The sequence below is a fragment of the Bufo gargarizans genome, chromosome 9, assembly GCF_014858855.1.
Source record: "Bufo gargarizans isolate SCDJY-AF-19 chromosome 9, ASM1485885v1, whole genome shotgun sequence".
Taxonomy (NCBI): Eukaryota; Metazoa; Chordata; class Amphibia; order Anura; family Bufonidae; genus Bufo; species Bufo gargarizans.
The window spans coordinates 18,742,967-18,767,824 of record NC_058088.1 but is presented as its reverse complement, the minus strand read 5'-3'; the positions used below and the strand labels follow the sequence as shown (position 1 = coordinate 18,767,824).

General features: G+C 40.5%; 2 protein-coding genes across 2 annotated transcripts in view; one reads left to right on the top strand and one right to left on the bottom strand.

Moving 5' to 3' along the window:
• Positions 1-24,858, top strand: part of LOC122919723 (oocyte zinc finger protein XlCOF7.1-like) — a 285,514-nt gene that overhangs the window by 106,315 nt on the left and 154,341 nt on the right. The window lies entirely within an intron of this gene.
• Positions 1-24,858, bottom strand: part of LOC122946120 (complement factor B-like) — an 85,986-nt gene that overhangs the window by 7,443 nt on the left and 53,685 nt on the right. The window contains exons 7-14 of the mRNA XM_044305484.1: positions 23,404-23,541; positions 22,976-23,076; positions 9,963-10,080; positions 9,673-9,817; positions 5,416-5,495; positions 3,489-3,592; positions 2,329-2,461; positions 2,022-2,071 (exon numbers count right to left, since the gene is read on the bottom strand). Coding sequence (XP_044161419.1) covers positions 2,022-2,071; positions 2,329-2,461; positions 3,489-3,592; positions 5,416-5,495; positions 9,673-9,817; positions 9,963-10,080; positions 22,976-23,076; positions 23,404-23,541 — 869 coding nt within the window. The remainder of the gene's footprint in view (positions 1-2,021; positions 2,072-2,328; positions 2,462-3,488; positions 3,593-5,415; positions 5,496-9,672; positions 9,818-9,962; positions 10,081-22,975; positions 23,077-23,403; positions 23,542-24,858) is intronic.

Genomic DNA, 24,858 nt, shown 5'->3' with positions numbered 1-24,858 from the left:
TACAATGGGCGGACGTTAGTGATGGGGGAGTTGTGTGATAGCGCGGATTTCGAGTTGTATACAGAAGCGTCGGGGGGGGGGTTGGGGCTTATTGCCAGGGGCAATAGTGTGCGGGTGGGTGGCCGGAGGCGTGGGTGATTCGTGGTTGGGTGAGGAATGTGGTGTTGTTAGAGCTTTTTCCCATTGTCATGGCGGTTGTGTTGTGGGGGGAGAAATTTGAGAATCGGAAGGTGCGGTTTCATTGCGACAATCTGGGGGTGGTTCAGGCTATCAACAGTTTGTCCGCGTCTTCCCCGCCAGTGGTTCGGCTTTTGCAGTTTTTGGTGTTGCGTTGTTTGTCGATTAATGTGTGGTTGGTGGCGGTGCATGTGGCTGGTGTGTCTAATTCTGTGGCGGATTCTCTTTCTCGTTCACAGTGGGAGCGGTTCTGGCACAGTGATGGGGTTGTTGAGGGATTCACTGAGTCCGGGTACTTGGAGGGAGTATGGTAAGGCGTGGACGACCTGGGAGTGTTGGAATAGGACCGGGGGGACTGGTGTTGGGGGTGGGGATGTTGGGCTGTTGAAGTTGCTGGGTTGTTTGAAGAGAGAGGGTTGGTCGGTGTCAAAAGTGAATCGTTTTATTGCGGGGGTGGCTTTTGGGTTTAGGTTGCAAGGGCTGCCAGATTTGACTAAAGGTTTCCTGGTACGGCAGGTGTTGAAGGGTTGGCGTGAGGGGGGGGGGGGGGTAAGGTGATGGATCAGAGGAGGCCGGTGTCTTTTGAGCTGTTGTTGCGGATGGGCGAACAGGGGGGCAAGGTCGGTGGAGAGTATTAACAAGCCCCGGATAAAGGTGAATAGGGCGGTGGGCTGTTTTATGGCAAAGAATGGGGCGGTGGTGGTGCGACATGAGGAGTTGGAGAAGGGTGTAGGTGCTTTTTGGAGAGCAGATGGAGTGCATCTGAATGCGGTGGGGACGGATTTGTGGTCTCTGGGGCTCCAGAGTGGTGTGGAGACAGCGTTACGGATGTGGAGGGACGCGCAGGTTTGAGGATGTCAAGCTGCGCGTTCTTGGAGGCGGGGGAGGTCCTTGAAGTGGAAGAATATGGTGGTACCTGAGGATGGGAGGGCCCCGCGGGAGGGGCTGGACTCTCATTAAGGAGCTGGTATTAACTAACTACGCGTCCATCAGTTGCTGCCTCCGAGCTGGGTTCAACGGCTGGGGGCAAGATGGAGACGCAGGTTTTATTGGTGTTTATGAGGTTATTGGGGCTTCTAGGACCTCCCTCGTCATTGGTTAATTTATATGTTAATTATGTTATGTATTTATTTAATAAATGGCTGCTGTGGCCGATTAAATCCAAGCAGTGGTGTTGTATATTTATTTCTATGGGTTGGGGGGTGGGTTAGGTAAGGTATGTGGTGTGGGGGACCGAACGTATTGCCAATGCCCTCTTCATGTTATTCCAATGTGAACACTGGTCGAGTGCAAAAGTATTTTATTTGTGACTGTGTACTTTAAAGAATGTGGACTCTTTTCTTACTACAATTGCTGTACCTGGAATTTAGTTGAGTTATTTTTTTTCAGGGATGGATAAAAATATTATATTTGATCTATTAAGGTGCTTTATAAAAACTTTAAAATTTGGGTCAAGATTGTTCATAATTAGGAGTGGTGCTCACAGGACTTTTCACTGGTTTCTAGTTTACACCCACCTAATGACATGAGAAGAGAACATGGCATCTATTCACTCACCCCTAGTGGAGTAGAGGGAAGCATGACCCTGGGGTTGGATGTTCCTTCCATGGTTTGCTGTGAAGAGAGGGAGCCATGTGGAACAGAAGGTGTGTCCAACTTGAGCCAATGTCTCCCTCTCCATAGACCGTAGAGGCTGCCTCTAGGCATGCAGCGAACATTTGGTTTTACCATTTGAAATCATGACATCCTATTACAGTATGGTGGACAATAGACCCAAGATGTAGCAAACCCAGCCCTAAAACCTGAAGGGCAAAGAGATGAGCTTCTATATGAAAGTCACTTACCTGAATGTAGCGTTGCTTGTATTGCACAATAACAGGACCTCCAGAGTCACCTGAAATAAGACAAAAGGACATTTAACGCTGGTCTCATTGTTGTACTAGGCCTTTTCCAATAATAACCACGTATTTCTCAATTGAGGGGTTCCCAGCTGTCCCCAAGCTGCCATTCATAAGTATGTAAAGCCCTCCTCTTGGTGTTCCTTAATCCCATTCCCCCATGGGGGATGCAGTTGGTAACCATAATACTGGTGGGTTGTGGTCATGAACACACCCAAAGTAAGTTCTGAAACAAAAGACTATGAATGTTTACCTTTGCAGGTTTGTGGATCCACCTGAGGTTCTATTCCCCCCGTACATAAGAAATTGTCAGTCACAGCGTCTCTAATGTCTGGAATATCCTTGAATTTATCAATTTTTTTGGTATCATCTAGACAGGCTTGTCTCTGTGGAGGAGAAGAGAAGTTGCCATTGCAAAAAGGAAACTGTTTATTGCAAAAAGCAAATTACATCCTTAACCAGCTCAAGACCGGGCCTTTTAACTCCTTCAATTTATTTTTTAGTACACGCATCTTTGAAAGCCATTACTTTTTTTTCTATTCAGTTATGTAAATATTTTTTATGCCTTTATTCAGTGATACATGGGGCTTTATTTTTATGTATTTTTTAGTATTTTTTGTCTTTATTTTTTACTAAAAAGAAATATAAAATAATGGGGGAAACAGTTGATTTTTCATATTTTTTAAATCACATTTTTTGTTATTATGTCACCTTTATATATTAGTCACTTTGATATATGGGTTGTATGGATTATGGTCACTGGGAGGGAGGCCTAGAAGCTGCGGTATGGCATGTGGTGGTGTTTTTTGTCTTTGTGTTTTAATTCACTGTACAGCCTGACTGGAGAGCTGATCTGGTTCTACTAAGACCCAGCAGCTCTGGCAGACTCCGGGGCCCCTGAAATCACATGACCGCTGGGAGCAGAGGAAGAAGCGGCATTGCTGTTTTCTGTTCTCTATACAGAATGCTCTGTGTACTCTGTGTCTGTGAAAAAAGTCCCTGCCTCCTCTATGCGGAGCCCTGCTGTCACTGACAGCCGTCTTCCTGCTTCTGCATTTTAAAAAGGCTGTGCAGAGATAGAAGATGACCGGCCGGACACGTAAAGTCAACGGACTGAATCTCCACCTTTTATAATAATAATAAAAAAATAAAAATAACTAAAGGAAATGTTCACTTGATGATATATAAAGGCTGAAAAATAGGATGCTGTTTTCAAGAAAATTCAGCATGAGAAATGTTTCGTAGGTGTGTTGACCTGTTTTTGATGCACTGACTGTGCAGAATGCCGGCCAAGAGCTGATACTTCTAATCAGCAGCATAGAAATCAATAGAATGTTTTTTGAGAGCGTAATCCACACAAAACATGCAGTAAAAAAATATGGTGTGAACATGTTCATTGCTCATTCTTCTTACCTTACTCCCTCGCTTTATCAACACATCCTTCCTTTCCAATTGATTCTTTCTTTCCTCTGCAACAAACATGGCCTTCACCGCTTCAGACGAGAGGATTTCCTTTTCTAGAAAATAAAAAAAATGTATGGGTTCAGACTTTTTTTTTTTACATTTTCATTGCTCAGATTACTATGTCTTCATACTACTCAATGGCACTTTAGACTGTAGACCTAGTGATTTTGTCTGCTGCCACCCACCACTAGGGGGAGCTGACTGAAGACATTTTCATACAACTCCCATTGAACTCAATAATAAATCTGTCTTTATTCAGCTCCCCCTAGTGGTAGCTACAGACAGCCAGAATTGGCTGTGTGAGGGGAAGCAAATTATTTGGAACTTTGTATCATAAAAATGAACTCTGATTCCTTTACAGTGCCTTGAAATGGTATTCATACCCCTTGAACTTTTCCACATTTTTTTCATGTTACACCCACAAACTTAAATGTAGTTTTGGGGGATTTTATGCGATAGACCAACAGAAGTAGCAAGTATATGTGAAGTGAAAAGAAAATGATAGATAGTTTTCAAAATGTTTAACAAATAAAACGTTGGAAAGTGCGGTGTGCATTTGTATTCAGTCCCCCTGAGTCAATACTTTGTAGGACCACTTTTTGCTGAAATTGCTGAAGTCTTTTGGGGGATGTCTATAACAGCTTTGAGCATCCAGAGGCTGAAATTTTTGCCCTCTTTTCTTTACAAAATACAGTGGCTCGCGCTCAGTCAGAATGGATGGAGAGCATCTGTGAATAGTGTCAAATATTTTGCAGTCTCTACTTGTATTTAGCTCCATCCATCTTCCAAACAACTCGGACCAGCTTTCCTGTCCATGCTGAAGAAAAGCATCCCCGCAGCATGATGCTGCCATCACCATGTTTCACTGTGAGGGATGATGCCTACAGGATGGTGTGCAGGGTCAGTTTTCCACCACACATAGCGTTTTGCATTTAGGCCAAAAACTTTGGTCTCATCTGACCAGAGCACCTTCTTCCATATCTTTGCTGTGAGCCCTACATGGCTTGTGGCAAACTGCAAATGGGAATTCTTATGGCTTGCTTATAAAAATGACTTTCTTCTTACTACTCTTCCACAAAGGCCAGATTTGTGGAGTACACCACTAATAGTTGTCCTATGGACAGATTCTCTCACCTGAGCTGTGAATTTCTGCAGCTCATCCAGAGTGACCATGGGCCTCTTGGCTGCTTTTCTAATTAGTGCTCTCCTTGCTTGGGCTGTCAGTTTAGGTTGGTGGCCATGTCTTGGTAGTTTTACAGTTGTGCCATTCTCCCCCATTTATGGTTATGGATTGAAAAGTGCTCCATGAGAAATTCGGAGCTTGGGATATTTTTTTATAACCTAACCCTGCTTTACACTTCTCCACAACTTTATCCCTGACCTGTCTGGTGTGTTCCTTGGTTTTCTGTTAGATCACTAATGTTCACTAACAAACCTCTGAGGCCTTAACAGAGCAGCTACAGTTATACTGAGAATAAATGACAAACAGGTAGACTCTATTTACTAATTAGGTGACTTATAAAGGGAATTGGTGACACTGTATTTTATTTAGAGGTATCAGAGTACAGGGGGCTGAATACAAATGCACGCCACACTTTTCAGACTTTAATTTTTTTTACAAATTTTCACATTTTTCACTTCACACATACTTGTTACTTTGTGTTGGTCTATCACATAAAATCCAAATAAAATACATTTAAGTTTGTGGGTGTAACGTGAAAAAAATGTGGAAATGTTCAAGGGGTATGAATACTTTTTCAAGGCACTGCAAATTTACTGTAAAATTAATCAGAACAGAATATTGGACCTAAACATGAAACCATGTCTATAGCTGGAAGCAAATCTATTGTGTTAAATTCTTCCTTCTGACACTCACCGTGATCACTGCATGTTACAGATTTCCCTAGTTTCCTCAAAGCCCAGGATGTCCCCGATGTGCATGGAAGGCAAATGGGTCTGCAGGAAAAGCAAGCAGAGTTATATTTGCTTTCTAAATAATTATATTCAATTCCACTCTATTTAAATAAGCTGTAAACCAAATTTATAGGACGTATCTAGTTCTATAGATGGCACTGTCTGCTCAATACAGACTTTCTCCAGCATGCCTGCAGTGGGTTTCCATCTCTCCAGTGTCTAAATGCAGCCATATAAATATTATTGAAAATGGCTACTTAACCCTTTAAGGACATTGCCATTGTTTGCCAAATTTTGGAAATCTGACATGTGTCACTTTATGTGGCAATAACTTTGGAACACTTTTACTTATCCAAGCCATTCTGAGAATGTTTTCTCATGACACTATGTACTTCATGATAGTGGTAAATTTGAGTCAATATAAATCACCTTTATTTATTTATTTATTTTTAAAATCCTAAATTTAGAGAAAATTTAGAATTTTAGAAGCAATTCTTAATTTTTTTTTAAAAAGTTTCAAAACCCACTTTTTAAGAACCACTTCAGTTATGAAGTGACTTTGTGGTGCTTACATAACAGAAACCACCCATAAATTCCCCCAATTTAGAAACTACACACCACAAGTTATTCAAAACTGATTTTACAAACTTTGTTAACCCTTAAGGTGTTCCACAAGAATTAAAGGAAAATGGAGATGAACTTTCAAAATTTGGCAGATTTTCCATTTTAATACAGTTTATCCCTCTAACACATCAAGGGTTAACAGCCAAAGAAAACTCTAAATCTATTACCCTGATTCTGCAGTTTACACAAACACCCTATAAGTGGCCATAAATTGCTGTAAGGGCACACGGCAGGGCGCAGAAGGAAAGGAGCGCCATATGGTTTTTGGAGGGCAGGTTTTGCTGGACTGTTTTTTAGACACCATGTCTCATTTCTAGCCCCCCTGATGCACCCTACGGTAGAAACAATCAAAAAGTGACCCACATTTTGGAAACTACGGGATGAGGTGACAGTTTTGATACCATTTTGGGGTACATATGAATTTTGATCGCTTTATATTACACTTTTTGCGAGGCAAGGTTACCACAAATGGCTATTCTGGCATAGTTTTTATTTTTTTAAATGTTCACCTGACAGGTTAGATCAGGTGAAGTTTTTAGAGAGCAGGTTGTTCCGGACATGACAATATCAAATATGTCAACTTTTTTGTTTGTTTGTTTCAGTTTTATATAATAAAGCATTTTTGAAAAAGAAAAATCATTTTTTCTATTTTTCTGCCGATCGTCTTGTGTAGACGCTCGTTTCTTTGTGGGAAGAGTTAACATTTTTATTGGTATCAATTTTGGGTAGATAAGATTTTTTGATTTTTCAATATTACACTTTATGGGACAAGTAGACCCAAAAATGTGTTGTTTTGGCACAGTTTTTATTATTATTTTTTACAGCATTCACCTTAGGGGGTGATATTGTTATACAGCATGTCGTTCCAGATGCAGCGATGCCTAGTATGTCTATTTTTGTTTATTTATTTAGGTTTTACACAATAAAGGCATTGTTGAAAAAAAAACATATTTTTGTGTCTCCATTTTCTGAAAGCCATATATTTTTTCTTTTTTGGGCGATTATCTTATGTAGGAGCTCATTTTTAGCGGGAAGAGATGATGGTTTTATTGTGTGATATTTTTATAGAGCAGGTTGTTATGGACGTGACAATATCAAACATGTCTACTAATTTATTATGGTTTTACACAATAATAGCATTTTAGAAGATAAAAACATGTTTTTGTGTCTCCATTTTCTGAAAGCCATATACAGTACAGACCAAAAGTTTGGACACACCTTCTCATTTAAAAAGTTTTCTTTTTTTTATGACTATGAAAATTGTAGATTCACACTAAAGGCATCAAAACTATGAATTAACACATGTGGAATTATATACATAACAAAAAAGTGTGAAACAACTGAAAATATGTCATATTCTAGGTTCTTCAAAGTAGCCACCTTTTGCTTTGATTACTGCTTTGCACACTCCTGATGAGCTTCAAGAGGTAGTCACCTCAAATGGTCTTCCAACAGTCTTGAAGGAGTTCCCAGAGATGCTTAGCACTTGTTGGCCCTTTTGCCTTCACTCTGCGGTCCAGCTCACCCCAAACCATCTCGATTGGGTTCAGGTCCGGTGACTGTGGAGGCCAGGTCATCTGGTGCAGCACCCCATCACTCTCCTTCATGGTCAAATAGCCCTTACACAGCCTGGAGGTGTGTTTGGGGTCATTGTCCTGTTGAAAAATAAATGATGGTCCAACTAAACGCAAACCGGATGGAATAGCATGCCGCTGCAAGATGCTGTGGTAGCCATGCTGGTTCAGTATGCCTTCAATTTTGAATAAATCCCCAACAGTGTCACCAGCAAAGCACCCCCACACCATCACACCTCCTCCTCCATGCTTCACGGTGAGAACCAGGCATGTAGAGTCCATCCGTTCACCTTTTCTGCGTCGCACAAAAGACACGGTGGTTGGAACCAAAGATCTCAAATTTGGACTCATCAGACCAAAGCACAGATTTCCACTGGTCTAATGTCCATTCCTTGTGTTCTTTAGCCAAAACAAGTCTCTTCTGCTTGTTGCCTGTCCTTAGCAGTGGTTTCCTAGCAGATATTCTACCATGAAGGCCTGATTCACACAGTCTCCTCTTAACAGTTGTTCTAGAGATGTGTCTGCTGCTAGAACTCTGTGTGGCATTGACCTGGTCTCTAATCTGAGCTGCTGTTAACCTGCGATTTCTGAGGCTGGTGACTCGGATGAACTTCTCCTCCGCAGCAGAGGTGACTCTTGGTCTTCCTTTCCTGGGGCGGTCCGCATGTGAGCCAGTTTCTTTGTAGCGCTTGATGGTTTTTGTGACTGCACTTGGGGACACTTTCAAAGTTTTCCCAATTTTTCGGACTGACTGACCTTCATTTCTTAAAGTAATGATGGCCACTCGTTTTTCTTTACTTAGCTGCTTTTTTCTTGCCATAATACAAATTCTAACAGTCTATTCAGTAGGACTATCAGCTGTGTATCCACCTGACTTCTCCACAACGCAACTGATGGTCCCAGCCCCATTTATAAGGCAAGAAATCCCACTTATTAAACCTGACAGGGCACACCTGTGAAGTGAAAACCATTTCAGGTGGCATTCTCTTGATGAGCTTCAAGAGGTAGTCAAGAGTGTGCAAAGCAGTAATCAAAGCAAAAGGTGGCTACTTTGAAGAACCTAGAATGACATATTTTCAGTTGTTTCACACTTGTTTGTTATGTATATAATTCCACATGTGTTAATTCATAGTTTTGATGCCTTCAGTGTGAATCTACAATTTTCATAGTCATGAAAATAAAGAAAACTCTTTGAATTAGAAGGTGTGTCCAAACTTTTGGTCTGTACTGTATATATTTTTTTGGGGGGTGGCGATTGTCTTATGCAGGGGGATTAGGTGACTGTTTGATTGGTACTAATTTTGGGTACAAATGACTTTTTTTAATCACTTTTTTGGGAAGTGAGGTGGGCAAAATTTCAATTCTATAATAGTTTTTCTTATTTTAATTTTTTTATGGTGTTAACCGTGCGGGAGAAGTAATGTGATCCTTTTATAGATCAGTAACATGTTTAGTGTTTTTATATATTTTTCATTTTTAATCAATTATAAAATGTGCGGATACAGGAAGAAATTTGATTTTTTTTTTACTTTTCTTTAACACTTTTTTGACCCAGGCCCACTTGGTTTTTGAAGATCCAGTGGGTCTGATGCCTCTACATTACACTGCAGTACACTGTATTGGGGAAGGATTGCACTGTGTTATGTGTTATTGCCGGATGTACTACTTCTCCCAACCTGCACTTTAGTAAAGAGAGAGACTTATTTATTGGCATCAACTGTCCTTGCAAATGACTCCACCATTTTCTGGCCACTTTACCTACTCCTGCCTTGCGCCTAGACCAATATAACAGGCACCCCAACTACCATCAGGCAGAAGCCTCAACTTTAGAGAGTGCCCCGAGGGAAGAAAGGGTGTGCCCTCCACTTACTGCACGACCCTGGGGAACCATAATCACTACTCCCATCCTCCAATCACTCCTCCTGGCCACTGCACATCCAGCCACAGTGCTCATAATCACAATGCCTCCACACTCAGTCCCTGCACCCTATAAGTTAGTCATGATGCTCCATGACTTTTACCTGCTATTTGAGGAAAATGTAATCTTCGTTTTTAGTTCAACGAGAGCCAAATCATAATCAAAGGATTTCTCCACTTTCTTGTCCTGTTTGCCAGCTGGGTTGTACTTATTATGACGGTGGAGGTTCTTCACTTTGTATTCCCTACCTACAATAAATGGAAGAAAATAGGGTAACATGGGCAGTCCTGTGCTCCTCACACTTTGAAATGGCTCCCAATCTGCTCATATCTCTGCCAGAACACGGAGGTTGTCAACAGCTGGAGATTGAATGAAATCCATGGGAGCACTTACCTCCGACTTCTACACTAATAGCATGGAGTTCTTCATCTAGATTAAAGCAGTGAGCAGCAGTTAAGATAAAATCTCTGCTTATGATAGAGCCTTTACATGTTTCTTGAGAACCAGCACGCTATAATAAAAAAAGGGAAAAAGGGAAAGTCTCAAAAATGTGATTTATAGCAGTTCCAATGAATATGTGATGTTTACAGTCTTCTGGCACCAGAACACGTTTTCTCCAGCTACAGCTGACGTCCATCCACCTTAGTTCATTAGAACTCAGTTTTTTACAATCTTGCTCATGTTCTCTCTCTTCAATCAGTTTAGATCACTACTGTATTTGAAGAATGTGAAATGTCAGAATAAAAACAAGACCAGAAGGATTTACTTAAAGGCGTCGTCTCACTTTAGCAAATAGCATTTATTATGTAGAGGAAGTTAATACAAGGCACTTACTAATGTATTGTAATTGTCAATATTGCTTCCTTTGCTGGCTTTATTAATTTTTGCATCACATTATACACAGCTCATTGCCAAGATTACGACCAACCTGCAATTCACCAGCGGTGGTCGTGCTTGCACACAATAAGAAAAAGCAGTGGCCTATGTGCACTCCAGACAGGCCTGTAGATGGTCAGCTAAGACCTGTCCTAGGTTGCTAGTATAGCCTATATGTGTATACAGCTAGACCTGCCAATAGCCTTAATACAGTTCCTATGTTTATGTGTTAAAGACAAAAGCAGAGTTATTTACTGTTACATCATTTTTTGGATGTCATATACCTGTTATATATATATAGAAGTCTTGACCAATCACAGCAAGCTTCTTACACAGCAAGAGTTTTCACCAATCACAGCCAGCCTCACACACAGCCTGTCTGGGAATTCCCCCAGCTCCTGCTGCTAGAATCATTATTCACCAGAGACAGGAGATGAAGAGACATTGACTCCACTGAGAACTGAGTTTTATGGGAACAAGAGGCCAAAATAGGTAGTTAAAACAGTTATATAATGTTTATATTGCTTGTATTGTGTTTAGAACTGTATACTGAACTAGATATAAATGTGTTGCAAGCATATAATTGCAAGCATTCAGATTCCATATTGCAATCCAAATTGCATACAACCATACCAGATAATACTCAACCAATCTGCAAATAGTTAATGCAAACTGCAACTCCAGTTTAGCCAGTAGAACTGTTAAATCTCAGATATACCTCTCAAAGAGATCATAAAGTGCTTAAATAACTTAAAGTGACAGTACAGATGGTGAAGAGAGAAATATATCCACCATTTTATGTTGAATGACAAGATTGAACAGTTGAACCACCATCTTATGCATACCGCTATTTTGTGATATCTTTTCAACATGTGTTATGTACATAGACTATCTGCTGCGGAGGCGGCAGTGTTATATGAAGAAAAGTTGAAGTTAAAAAAAGTTATTTTAAGCATTTGGTGTGCTCTTTAAACCTACTGTTTCCATAGAACGGCGATAGAAGAATTACAGAGTAACAGACAGTCTGGTTAGACTAAAAGTCAGAGATATCAAAATTCTTCTAATGCCACAGCGCAAAAAGCACTTAATAGTGCTGCGCCTGCCAAGGTGGAACTATTTTGCAACTTGCACAGTAAAGAGCGCATTAGAGCAGCGGAGTGCCAGCATATACCGCCGCACAGCAACTGTTCCCTGAGTGAGCAAGTAAAGATATCTCATAAAGGCCATATAACGTGTGGATTTGTCAAACTGCAGCCGACTCTTAAAGTGGCAGAACGGCAAAGGCAAAATAGTCAGAGAAAGAGCGCCAACCCTCCTGCGATCCCTAGAGAGAGAGAGAGACGCATGGTGGGAGGCCAAAATCCAGAGCTAGAGTGCCTGAACCGCTATCCACGGAGAGACCACGTACTGCAGCCAGCTAGTTTCCCGCCACTAGGCCCAAAAACTGCAGCAGCGTATCCAAGCCAGCGCATCGCAAGTCATCACAAAGCATCGCAAGTCTGCACAGAGCATCGCAAGTCATCACAGAGCATCGCAAGTCAGCGAAGAGCATCAAATCACATCAAGAAAAGACAAGTCTCCTTTAAGACAGACATTTGTTCCAGCAACCTTCAGATTGCAGTATCCTGCTCTTCAGAATAAGGTCAAAACTTTCCTTTTATTACTTATCATTGCATATAGGCTTTGGCATAAAGAGACATTTTTGTGTTCAGATAAAGACTTTAAAGTAAAACAAAGGACAGTTTGTATTACACAGACTCTATTGCATTTAAAGTAAAAGTCATTTATTTCCTGCATTTATTGCTGTTGTATTTAAAGTGACAGTCATTTATTTCTGCATTTGTCAGTATTGCATTTAAAGTGAAAGGACTCTTAATATTCGTATTGATTGTCAGTACTGCATTTAAAGTAAAATGTCTGAGCCTAGTATTACCATGCCACTGTTAGAGGATGCAAAGATAGATAAAGTAGAAGTTGAAGAGCAAGGGAACCTGTCTAAGGTAGAAGAGTCTGATATAGCATTAGTCTTGCCTCAAACAAATATAGCCCAAGCAGATGAACTAAGACGTTCATCACATGCCAGAAAACCGACCCCAAAGATGCTGGAAAATTTGGAGCAGGAAGCAACACTTAACGGAAAAAAGTTCGCCAGAATGTATGATAAATGGAAATTATACATTAAAGACATTTGTAAAAAGCTAAAGCAAGAAAGTATAAAAGGGAACTTGAGTGATATGGTAGAGACAGTAGAAGAATCTGAATCAGAGCTTATGGCAGCATATGTCAACCTGCAATCATTTACAACACCTTTCCAGGATATTGTAAGGAACATGGACAAATGTACTGGGGTCGCTAAAGATTTGGTAAAGCTCATGAGAGAACTATCATCTGCAGAAAACTATGATGAAGTTAAAGCAAGAAGTTGAATGAATGAGCTTTTTATGAGAGACTATGCTAGATCCTTAGGTGGTACCACAATCTCAAGTGTGACTTCCTTCGCTAGCAGAAGTGCCACCCATATATCAGAGTCCTCAAATACTTCAGCCAAAAGAAAGGAATTAGCTGAATAACTTGCTGTCAAGAGAGCAGAAATTGAAATGGAAGCTGCCATCGAGGCGTAGCACCAACTGATGGCTGAAAAGAAAGCTGAAAAGGATGCACAATGCCTTCAGATGGAAGCTGAAATCGTGGCACAGCGTCAACAGATGAAAAGTCTGGAAAGGCAGAAAGAAGTTAAGATCATAGAAGCCAGACTCAGAGTACATGAGGAGGATATGAGTCAGAGTAGTCATAGGTTAAAATCTGTACTAAGTGAAGAAACAGACTCCTTATTTATGCCCAGGAGAATGGAAGGACATCTCAAGCATGTAGTGAAGAAATAAGTTATTATCCTTTCATCCCTGCTCATAAAAACAAAGAGAGGCCTAGTCCAGTGTTAGGAAAAAGGTGTGTGAATTTACCTTCTATCTCTACCGGAAAAGATGAAGAAAAGGACTCACCTAATTCAGAAGTAAGTGAGAAAATAGAACCGGATGATTCTATTCCTAGATGCCATGGCAATGCTCAGGAGAGTATTACAACCATTGTCCCAGCAAGACCACAGAGAACAGTCCTAGCTAGACTTCCCGTTCCGGAACCCACTGTATTTTCAGGAGACGTACTGAAGTTTATAGAGTGGAAGGCAAGTTTTGAAATAATCGATGAGCATCATTGCTTCAGTCCAGTTGACAAGTTATTCTACCTTCAGACATATGTTGGTGGAGAAGCCAAGGAAGTTCTTGAAGGTAACTTCTATAGAAAAAATTAAGAAGCCTACAAGCAAGCTTGGGAGAAATTGAATGCAAGATATGGTCATCCTTTCTTAGTACAAAGAGCCTTTAGAGAGAAACTGAATACATGGCCTAAAATAGGTCCTAAAGAACACTTCAGACTCCAAAAGTATGGTGACTTCCTGCAAGCATGCAGCAATGCCATCCCACATGTTCAAGGACTGGAAGTACTGAACGACTATCTAGAAAACCACAGGATGCTGACTAAGCTACCTGAAGAAGTGGCTTCTATATGGAATTGCTATGTGACTAAACAGTTAGATCTATGTAAGAACTTCCCAAGTTTTAAAAAGTTCTCTGAGTTTGTCAATGAGGAAGCACGGATAGCATGTAATCCAGTAACATCATCTTACGTCTTAAAATCCTTAGAAGAAAGGCCTGCAAGAGAGATAAGATGTGCAAGAGCAACTAGCTTTGCAACCAACACAGCAGCTAAAGGTCAAGATACCTATGAGAACAAGTTCAAAGTCACTACTGGGATGAGTAGAGAGATAGAACTGACAAATCTTCAGACTACCTTCAAGTGTATGTTCTGTGGAGAGAACCACTCCATACATAAGTTCCAACAATTGAAGAAGTCCCCAGATAAAAAGAAAAAATTTGTGCTGGATAACCAACTTTGCCAACAGATGCCTAAGAAAAGGCCATGATACTAAGCAGTGTAATAAAAAGGCCACATGCAGCATTTGCATAGGATGCTATCCTACACCACTACATGAAGAACGTCCAAAGAAAGATAAATCCTCAATACCTAAAGATACTGAGGAAGGAAAGAAAATATCGGTATTCTCTTGCAGAGTGAGGGAAATAGAAAGCAATGGCACATCAATGGTTGTACCAGTATGCATAATAAATCCTAAAAAGAGGAACAAGAAGGTATACGCCTATGTGCTACTGGATGCCCAGAGTGATGTCACCTTCATTGATCAAGAAATCTGCAAGAAATTACAAGTGGCTACAGAACCAGTGACGCTCAAACTCACCACAATGACGGGAAGAAACACAATAAACAGTCAAAGGGTCAAAGGACTGAGAGTTAGAGGACTTCATTTAAACTACACATTAGATCTACCTCCAGCTTATACAAAAGACGATATAACTCTAGATCGAAATCGCATATCTACCTGTGAAACAGCTAATGACAGGGAGCACCTATCTGTCATATCTCATGAAATTTCCCTGCTGAAGGAGTTTGGTGTTGGACTGTTGATAGGCTATGATTGTCCCGAAACCTTGGTACCACGAAAGGTAATCACAGGAGGAAAGGGTGAACCCTACGCTGTTCAAACTGATCTAGGATGGGAGGAAAACAGCAGATCGCAAACTCAATATAGGTGACAGGATTGTGCCATCGAATATCTGTCCAAGAGTTACCAACTGTAAGTCCAGCGAAAGTAATCAAGATCCTTGAATCCGACTTTGCAGACATAAGTTCTAAAGAAAAGAGTGTATCTCATAAAGTTTGTACACACTCTAAAAGAAAGTATTCAGCAGAATCAACAAGGTCATCTTGAAATGCCCTTACCCTTTAGAGAACGACCTCGTCTGCCAAATAACAGAAATCTTGCCCTAGCAAGATTGAAATGTTTGAAGAAAAGTTTGGGAAGAGATACCAAACTCAAAAATGATTTTTTGAAATTCATGGAAGGCATCCTTGAAGAAGGACATCCAGAGAAAGTTAATAACCAACCTAAAGAAGGAGAAGTGTGGCACATCCCACATCAAGGTGTTTACCACTCAAAGAAACCAGATAAGATTAGAGTAGTATTTGATTGCTCAGCAAAGTACAATGGTGTTGCATTGAATAATCATCTACTAAAAGGACCAGATCTTACAAACGCTCTGCCTGGAGTACTCTGTAGATTCAGAAAGTATCCCGTAGCGGTCATGTGTGACGTTGAAAAGATGTTCCACCATTTTTTATGTGAAGAATGAAGATAGAGACTTCCAGAGGTTTCTATGGTGAGAGGATAGAGATACAGATACAGAGCCAGCAGAATACAGAATGAAATTACACTTGTTTGGAGCAGTATCATCTCCAGGTTTGCGCCAATTATGGTATGAAGTACCTGGCCAATTAGGATGAAAAGTATTGCCCAACTGCAGCAAATTTTGTGAAGAAAAACTCTTATGTAGCTGATGGTCTCATAAGTCTAGAGTCCACAGAATCTGCAATCAAACTAGTGAAAGAAAGCCAAGAGTTATGCGCAAGAGGAAACCTGCGCCTTCACAAATTCATCTCAAACAACAGAGAGGTACTGGAATCCATCAGTGACTCTGAACGTGCAGCAACAATGAAGAATGTAGATCTCACTTATGATCATCTTCCAGTTCAGAACGTACTTGGATTTGGATGGAATGTAGAGAACAACAAGTTCTTCTTTGAAGTATCTATTGAAGAGAAAGTTGCAGCTAGATGAACCATTCATACAGTGGCTTCTATATTTGATCCATTGGGATTCTTGGCCCCAGTAATCCTCAGAGCAAAAGAAATACTGCAAAAATTATGCAGACAGAAGTTGGGATGGGATGAGCCCATACCTGAAAATTTGAGGCCAAGGTGGGAGAGTTGGATAAGAGACTTTCAAAACTTGAGAGAAGTTCGGATACCGTAGATGTTTTGTACCTCGTGATTTCGGAAAGTACAAGAAAATAGAATTTCATCATTTTTCAGATGCCAGTAGTCATGGTTATGGTCATGCGAGTAATAGGAGAAGAAAAGATACACTGTGCCCTGGTTATGGGGAAGGCCAGAGTTGCACCTACCAGTATTCAGACAATACCAAGACTTAAACTGACAGCAGCTGTAGTTTCAGCATCAGTAAGCAATTGAAAATAGATGAAGAATATTTTTGGACAGACTTACAAGTTGTCATAGGATACATAAACAACGAAGCTCGAAGATTCCATATCTTTGTCGCCGACAGAGTTGAGAAAATTAGGGAAATAACAAATACAGAACATTGGCATCAAATTGACACGAAGCATAACCCAGCAGATCATGCTTCAAGAGGCCTGAATGTAACAGAATTGAAAAATTCTAACTGGTTCACTGGTCCAGAGTTCCTTTGGGAAAAGGAAATCATGCCCAGTAAAGAAGGTTACACAGAATTATCTATGGGTGATCCAGAAGTAAAAGTTGTACAAACATTGAGCACTGCTGCCAAGTGTCAAGATGACATACTTGAAAGACTATATTGATGAAAAAAGCTTGTGGCACTCTCTTGCAGGTTCGCTACTGGAGGTCTGGTTCCCACCCCGTTTTATCAAGACGAAAGTAAACTGTTTGTGCGATATAGTAGATTTCATTTAATCAGATGTGCGGTAAATCATATACATGTGTGACGTTTCGCCCACAATCCGGCCTTCATCTGACTGGTACCGCTATAGGAACTGCTCAGGTGACCGGTGTAGTATTGGTAGATGTAGACACAAGTCTGCCAATCTATATGGCGTTATCATATCGATAAGCAGACATTTGTCTGCATCTACCAATACTACGCCCGTCATCTGAGCAGTTCCTATAGTGGTACCAGTCTGATGAAGGCCGGATTGTGGCCGAAACATCACACATGTATATGATTTACCGCACTTCTGATTAAATTAAATCTACTATATCGCACAAACTGGAGTTTACTTTCTTCTTGATACTTGAAAGACTAGCCAGATGTTCAAAATGAAATACAGTCATAAACGTAGTAGCTCGAATTCAACGTTTGGCAAAGGGAATCAGAAAGAAGAAATTGTTGAATGTAGAAGAAAGAATGAAAGGTGTAGAAACAGTCATAAGACTCATTCAACAGAGATTCTACAGTGAAGAGTTGAAGAGACTTAGTCAAGAACCTAAAAGGCTTCCAAACAACCGCCAATTGTATAAGCTTAATCTTGTTCTGAAGGATGGTATAGTGAAGGTGGGAGGGAGATTGGAAAGTGCATTGTTACCTAGCAGAGTGAAGCATCCAGCAATTCTACCCAAAAACTCTACCTTCACAAGATTGATTATTGATCACTACCACAACATATCCCTGCATCAAGGAATAAGCTTTACCCAAAGCTGTTTGAGAGAAGGTGGTTACTGGATTGTGAAAGGAAGCAAAGTTATAGCAAAGTATATGTGTAGTCTGCAGAAAGGCACAAAGACCTACGGAAGAACAAAGAATGGCAGATTTACCGGCAGATCGTGTAAACCCATTACCACCATTTCTTTATAGCGGAATTGATTGCTTTGGCCCATTCATCACCAAGCAAAACTGCAAGAAGTACAAGATATATAGACTAATATTTTTATGTCTGAGTTCCAGAGCGATTCACCTAGAAATGTTAGAAGATATGTCAACTGACGCATTTAACGCCTTGAGATGTTTCATAGCCATTAGAGGTACTGTCAGAGAGCTTAGATCTGACCAAGGATCTAATTGTGTCGGAGCAAAGAATGAATTGAAAGCTCTAAAAGAGATTGATAAAGAAAAACAGTATTTGTTAGAGAAACAGTGTGATTTTTATTTGAATGCTCCACATGCAAGCCATACAGGAGGAGTTTGGGAAAGACAAATCAGAACTGTAAGAAATGTGTTAGGTTTAGTATTGAAAAAGAACGCCGGAAGAATAGATGATGCTTCACTTAGGACCCTATTCTATGAAGTAATGTATATTGTTAACAGTCGTCCACTTACAGTTAATAACATCAACGACCCAACAAGTTTGGACCCTTTAACTCCCAACCATCTACTTCACCTTAAGTATGATTACATACAGCCACCACCTGGCAAGTTCACCAAAGAGGATTTATATGCCAGAAGGAGATGGCGAAGAGTTCAATATCTATCAGAACAGTTTTGGAATAGATGGAGGAAAGAGTACTTAGCCAATCTAATGCTAAGAAGTAAATGGTAAACACCAAGAAGAAATGTCCATATTGGTGACATAGTGTTAGTAAAAGAAGGAGATTTACCTAGAAGTCAAAGGAAATTGGCCAAAGTTCTAGAAGTTCAAAAGGATGAAGACAAACTAGTAAGAAGAGTGTTGTTACAAATAGGAGACTCAAAACTTGACAAAAAAGGAAAATGTCTCACTACTCCACTTAAGTTGTAATGTCCTATACAGAAGTTAGTTGTTCTTCTCAAGAGTAATAAAAGACACTTGGAAGTTGGGAACCTGATGGAAAATTCCTCAAATTCATGTTCATGTTCAAGTCCTACCACTAAGAACATAGAATTATAGGTAATATTGGTGGGAGTGTAGCTGGCCAGCTAATACTTGTCCTAGGTTGCTAGTATAGCTTATATGTGTATACAACTAGACCCGCTAATAACCTTAATACAGTTCCTATGTTTATGTGTTAAATACAAAAGCAGAGTTATTTACTGTGACATCATGTTTTGGATGTCATATAACTGTTATATATTTTGTGTTCACAGAAGCAGAAAAAGATAATATGCCTTTAAGATTAATTTTGTAATGAAGGGTAAGCTCAGTGACACAGCAGAAACAACAGAAAGTAAAGTGTTAATCTGTTGTTGCTGGGCAGAAGTCTAGACCAATCACAGCCAGCTTCTCACACAGCAAGAGTTTTCACCAATCACAGCCAGCCTCACACACAGCCTGTCTGGGAATTCCCCCAGCTCCTGCTGCTAGAATCATTATTCACCAGAGACAGGAGCTGAAGAGACATTGACTCCACTGAGAGCTGAGTTTTATGGGGACAAGAGGCCAAAATAGGTAGTTAAAACAGTTATATAATGTTCATATTGTTAGTATTGTGTTTAGAACTGTATACTGAACTAGATATATATGTGTTTACTTACAGTTCCACCAATTCCAAGTCAATTGCAACCATACAAGTTGCAAGCTACAAATTGCAAGCATATAATTGCAAGCATTCAGATTCCATATTGCAATCCAAATTGCATACAACCATACCAGATCATACTCAACCAATCTGCAAATAGTTAATGCAAACTGCAAACCCAATTTAGAACTGTTAAATCTCAGATATACCTCCCAGAGAGATCATAAAGTGCTTAAATAACTGAAACGAGTGTACAGATACTCAAGAGAGAAATATATCCACCATTTTATGTTGAATGACAAGATTAAACAGTTTAACCATCATCTTATGAATACCGCCATTTTGTGATATCTTTTCAACACGTGTTATGTACATAGACTATCTGCTGCGGAGGCGGCAATGTTATATGAAAAAAAATTGAGGTTAATAAAAAAGTTATTTCAAGCTTTTGGTGTGCTCTTTAAACCTACTGTTTCCACGGAACGGCGCTAGAGGAATTACAGAGTAATAGACAGTCTGGTTAGACTAAAAGTCACTGATATCAAAATTCTTCTAATGCCACAGCGCAAAAAGCACTTAATAGTGCTGCTCCTGCCACAAGGCCAGCACTTTTTCCTCTACTGTACATGCACGACCACCACTAATGGATTGCATGGTGGTCGTAACCATGGATACGAGCAGTGTATAATGTGATGGAAAAATGAATCAAGCTAGCAAAGGAGGCAATATGTAGAATAACAATACATTAGTAAATGCCTTGTATTAACTTTCTCTAAATGATAAATGCTATTTGCTTAAGTGAGACAACTCCTTTAACTTTCCAAGTGGCTCAGAAGTTTACATACACGTGGTTAGTATTTTGTTGCATTGCCTTTAAATGAACTAACACGGGTCAGATGTTCTGGGTTCCGTTCCACAAGCTTCTCACAATAAATAGCTGGAATTGTGGCCCATTCCTCCTGACAGATTTGGTGCAACTGGGGTCAGGTTTGTAGGCCTCATTGAAGGTAAACGCTTTTCCAGTTCTGCCCATAAATGTTCCTTGGGATTGAAGTCAGGGCTTTGTGAATGCCATTACCTTCACTTCGATGTCCTTATGCCATTTTGCCACAACTTTGGACGTTTGCTTGTGGTCGTTGTTCCAAGCTTTGATTTCCATGCTGATTTCTTGAGATACTGCTTTAATATCTCTATATAAAGTACTTTGCCTTCCTCATAATGCCATCTATTTAGTGAAGTGTGCCAGTCACAACATGATGCTGCCTCCCCTGTACTTCATGTTGTGACAGTGTTTTTGTCTCGCAAGCCTTACTTTTTTCCCTCTATATAGAACGATGGAGGAAAAAGTTTAATTTTTTTTTCATCAGATCAGAAGACATTTCTCCAAAAAGTAAGATCTTTGTCTCCATGTGAAGTTGAAATCAGCAGCCTGGCTTTTTTTGTGGTAGTCTTAGAGCAGTGGCTTCTTCTTTGCCGAGAGGCTTCTCATGTCCTTTCGATAGAAGACGTGTTTTACTGTTGATAAAGATACTTTTGGACCTTTTCCTCCAGCATCTTCATGAGTTCGTTTGCTGTTGTTCATGGATTGATTTGTATTTTTTTCTTTAAGGGCACGATGTTTGGTGGCTCCATGGTGTTTACATTTGCATACTAATGTTTGAACAGGTCAACATGGTCCCTTCTAATGTTCAGAAATTGCTCCCAAGAATGTTCCAGACTTGTGGAGGTCCACCAATATTTTCCTAATATCTTGGCTGATTTCTTATGATTTTTCCAACAATGTCAAAGTAGCAATCTTATGGAAAGCTTCTAAATCCATGACATTGTTTTCTAGAAGTTTCCAAGCTATTTAAAGACACAGTCAACTTGTTGTATGTAAACCTCTGAGCCACTGGGAATTTGATAAGAGAAATAAAAGCTGAAATAAATACTTGTCTCTTGTATTATTCTCGAAATATAGTAGTGATCTGAAGATACCGAAGAGAAGGAATGTGTGCTAGGACGATATATCAGGAATTATGAAAAACTGAGTTTTAATGAATGTGGCTAATTGGACTAAAATATTAGTATATGGATGTTCAGTATATGGATTTCTGACAACTTATTGTCACTTTATGTGCTGCTGCCTGGCATTAGAAGACTATGGCATGCTGATACTGTTAATATACAGTTTTCTGATTCTAGGTGACTTTCCGACAGTTCGCGGATGCAGTTCAACCTCAGTTTTTTTTTGCGCTAGATGGTTATAGCTTGCTGACAACTTCAGTCTGCCGCTTTTTGGTATTTGAGGCTTTCTGACAACTTACTGAAACTGCTCTTTAACAGTTTTATGATGGTTGTGGACTTTCTCAAACCATTTTAATCAGCCAACAGCTTCATGTTGCCTATTACATTATACATAAGGGATTGAGTTAGTGAATTGCATAGCTCACTCTTACTGGTGGATGGTCAGAGAGATGAGTGCTTGAGGTCCGTATACAGCCTTCTGCTGTCTGTGGCTTCCAGTGACGAGGCCATCTACCATTGCCGATTATAATTTTAGAGAATCACTTACACTCCATGAAGGAACTCCAGGGGTTCTGAAAAACCTAGTTTGAGATACTTCACTAGATAATTGTGGCTCTCTGACAATTTACTGCCACCAGACAGAGGTTTCCTTGTTTTCTGTTCATCTATGTTTTTTTTTATATAATGTGGTTCTGCATCTTTTGGACTGTGTACATTTATGCCATTCTTACCGATCTATCACTTCATGACACTACCTGTCTTCTTGTGTTATATGTCTATAGTCTGCCATACACATTCAATAGCTATGGGTAGCTGCATAGCTGTTTCTAATTTGCTATATATGCTGTACTGTTTCATTCTCTGCCTGAGCAATAAAGTAGCTTACTAAGGTGTTTGTTTCTGTTGTCTGCCTGTGTACTGACCTCTGCCTGCTTACCGGATTCTGATACTCCACTACCCAACCTTTGCCTGTTTAACATAGTGACCCACTGCTTCCAGCCCTGACCTTGGACTTGTTTCACATATTAGCACGTACTCTGCCTGCACTAATCTTGGTCTGTTACTGACTACAAGTTTGGCCTGATCCCTTGGTGCTCTGCACCAGTGTCTCTGATCCCTGTGGGTTAGCTTTCAACCACACCAGGACTACTCCAGTAGGCAGAGACATAGTGGTTCCCCTGCAGCGAAGTCCAGATCTCTATATAGGGGTTAAAGGGTGAATACCAAGGTACTGCCAGCATGAAGTCCTTAGATTTAGCCCAAAGTCAAACTGGTTGATGGACACAGTGGTTCCACATCCACTGATCAGAACTGTATGGTTTTGACACACTTAGCAGAAATGCACTTAAGTTATGAAGTACAAAATGACGCATTTACTTCTTAAGAGATAGGTGATGGCCACTTACAGTGATGGTAATTTTAGCAATCCAGGGATACTTCACGTTCACATTTTCATAGTCAGATGGTTCTTTGGCAAGTCCACACATATGAAGAGTTCCTGCACTGTCTAAAAGTAAAGTGTAAGAAGAGACATACTTTATAACAAAACCATTCTACCCACGAGACTCAAACCCCACTAAAGTATATTTATATATCCCCACAGGCATATAAAGGAGAGGTACATGCCTGTGGCCATCGCCATTGATGTTTACATGGCGCCCCCCGAATAGCCATCACTATAGTGTTGTCTTTCCCACATCGGCATACAGAGGTGCAGATCACAGGCCCATTCCAGACCACAGACATGTAGCCCGGGCTTCCTGCAGCTCGACACTAGCCGGAGCAAGGCATCACATCGCAACAATAGGCAAGGAATAAATCTAAGTTTACCTACCTATCATTTCATCAAAGGCTGTCTTCATATCGTCTACTGTTTCTAATCTGAAGACATGCTTCTGACTACTTTTCTTGGATGCAATATCATTGATTTCATCATAGCTTATCTCCTCACCCAGACCAAAGACATAGATATCTGTAAATGGCAGAAAAGAGCTTGAATGTGGGAATCTATTAACTGTCGTAGAAAACTCAGAGAACATATATTTTATTAATGTAACATTATATATATTGTTAAGTAATAAAAGTTCTAGTCAGATAAAGGCAAGAGATCCGGCAGGATTGGTAAAAACCTGTTTCAGCTGTATTGAAGATGCCTAAGAGACTCCGCAATAGCCTATGCATTTCAAGTGTTGACCCCCCTTAATTATAGCCTGACTGCTGTGCAGCAGTGTAAGGACAAAGATGGCCTTGCGGTTTGCCCGGCGTTCATTTCGCAGGGAACTTTGCTCGTTCGCAGTTCACCGAACGGGCGAATATATGGCGATGTCTGCCGGCGCCATATTCTTTTGTATTGTGCAGAACTTTGACCCATGACACATCCATCAGGTGTGACAGGACAGCCAATTGAGACGTTTCAGCACATGGACATACCCCCTACCTTATAAATAAACCTGATCTGGCCGCCATTTTACATTCAGTGTTTTGCCAGTGTAGGGAGAGGTTGCTGTGTGGAGCAGGGACAGACTGTAAGGGACACAAAATGCTAGCTAATAGGGCCACAAAAGTCCTTTTAAGGACTGGTATAGGTGTGCTATCGATAGGTGTGACTTATTGAGGGGTGTGATATACTTATAATATACTTTCTAACATAGAAATTATATTATAGTGCATTTGTATTGTGCAGCAGTTGTGTGCGGTTCTGATGAGATACCGCAGCTCTATAGAGGGACAAACGCTATTGGAACAACTAATTTCAACTGGTGTGATATACCTGTTGCCCATCAAAAAAACTGATTGAGGTGGTGGTGTTATATACCTAGAATATAATTTCTATATAGTGCATTTGTATTGTGCAGCAGTTGTGTGCGGTTCTGCTGAGATACCGCAGCTATACAGAGGGACAAACTGTATTGGAACTAAAAATAACTGATTAAGGGGTTCCATATACCTGCTTACACAAATACTGCTCTTCTATAGGGACTTTGTCACAGGGTCATTTTGAAAATGACAGGCAGAGGAAGAGGCCGTCCATTCCGCGGGGTGGTAGGGGTTGGGCACCAGGCCGGAGCCTAAGTGGGAAGTTGGAGAAGGTGCGTGCGATTACGTCAAAGGTTGCACCAGAGTTGGTTGAGTGGCTCACTCAGCCTTCCACTTCTGCACCCTCCTCATCCTCTGTATCTGCACCCTCCTCCCTCTCTGCTGTGTGCACCCCCAAAGACACCACCACCACCACCACATCCCCTCCACTCGAGTCAGAGGAATTATTTTCTCATCCATTCCAAGACCTTAC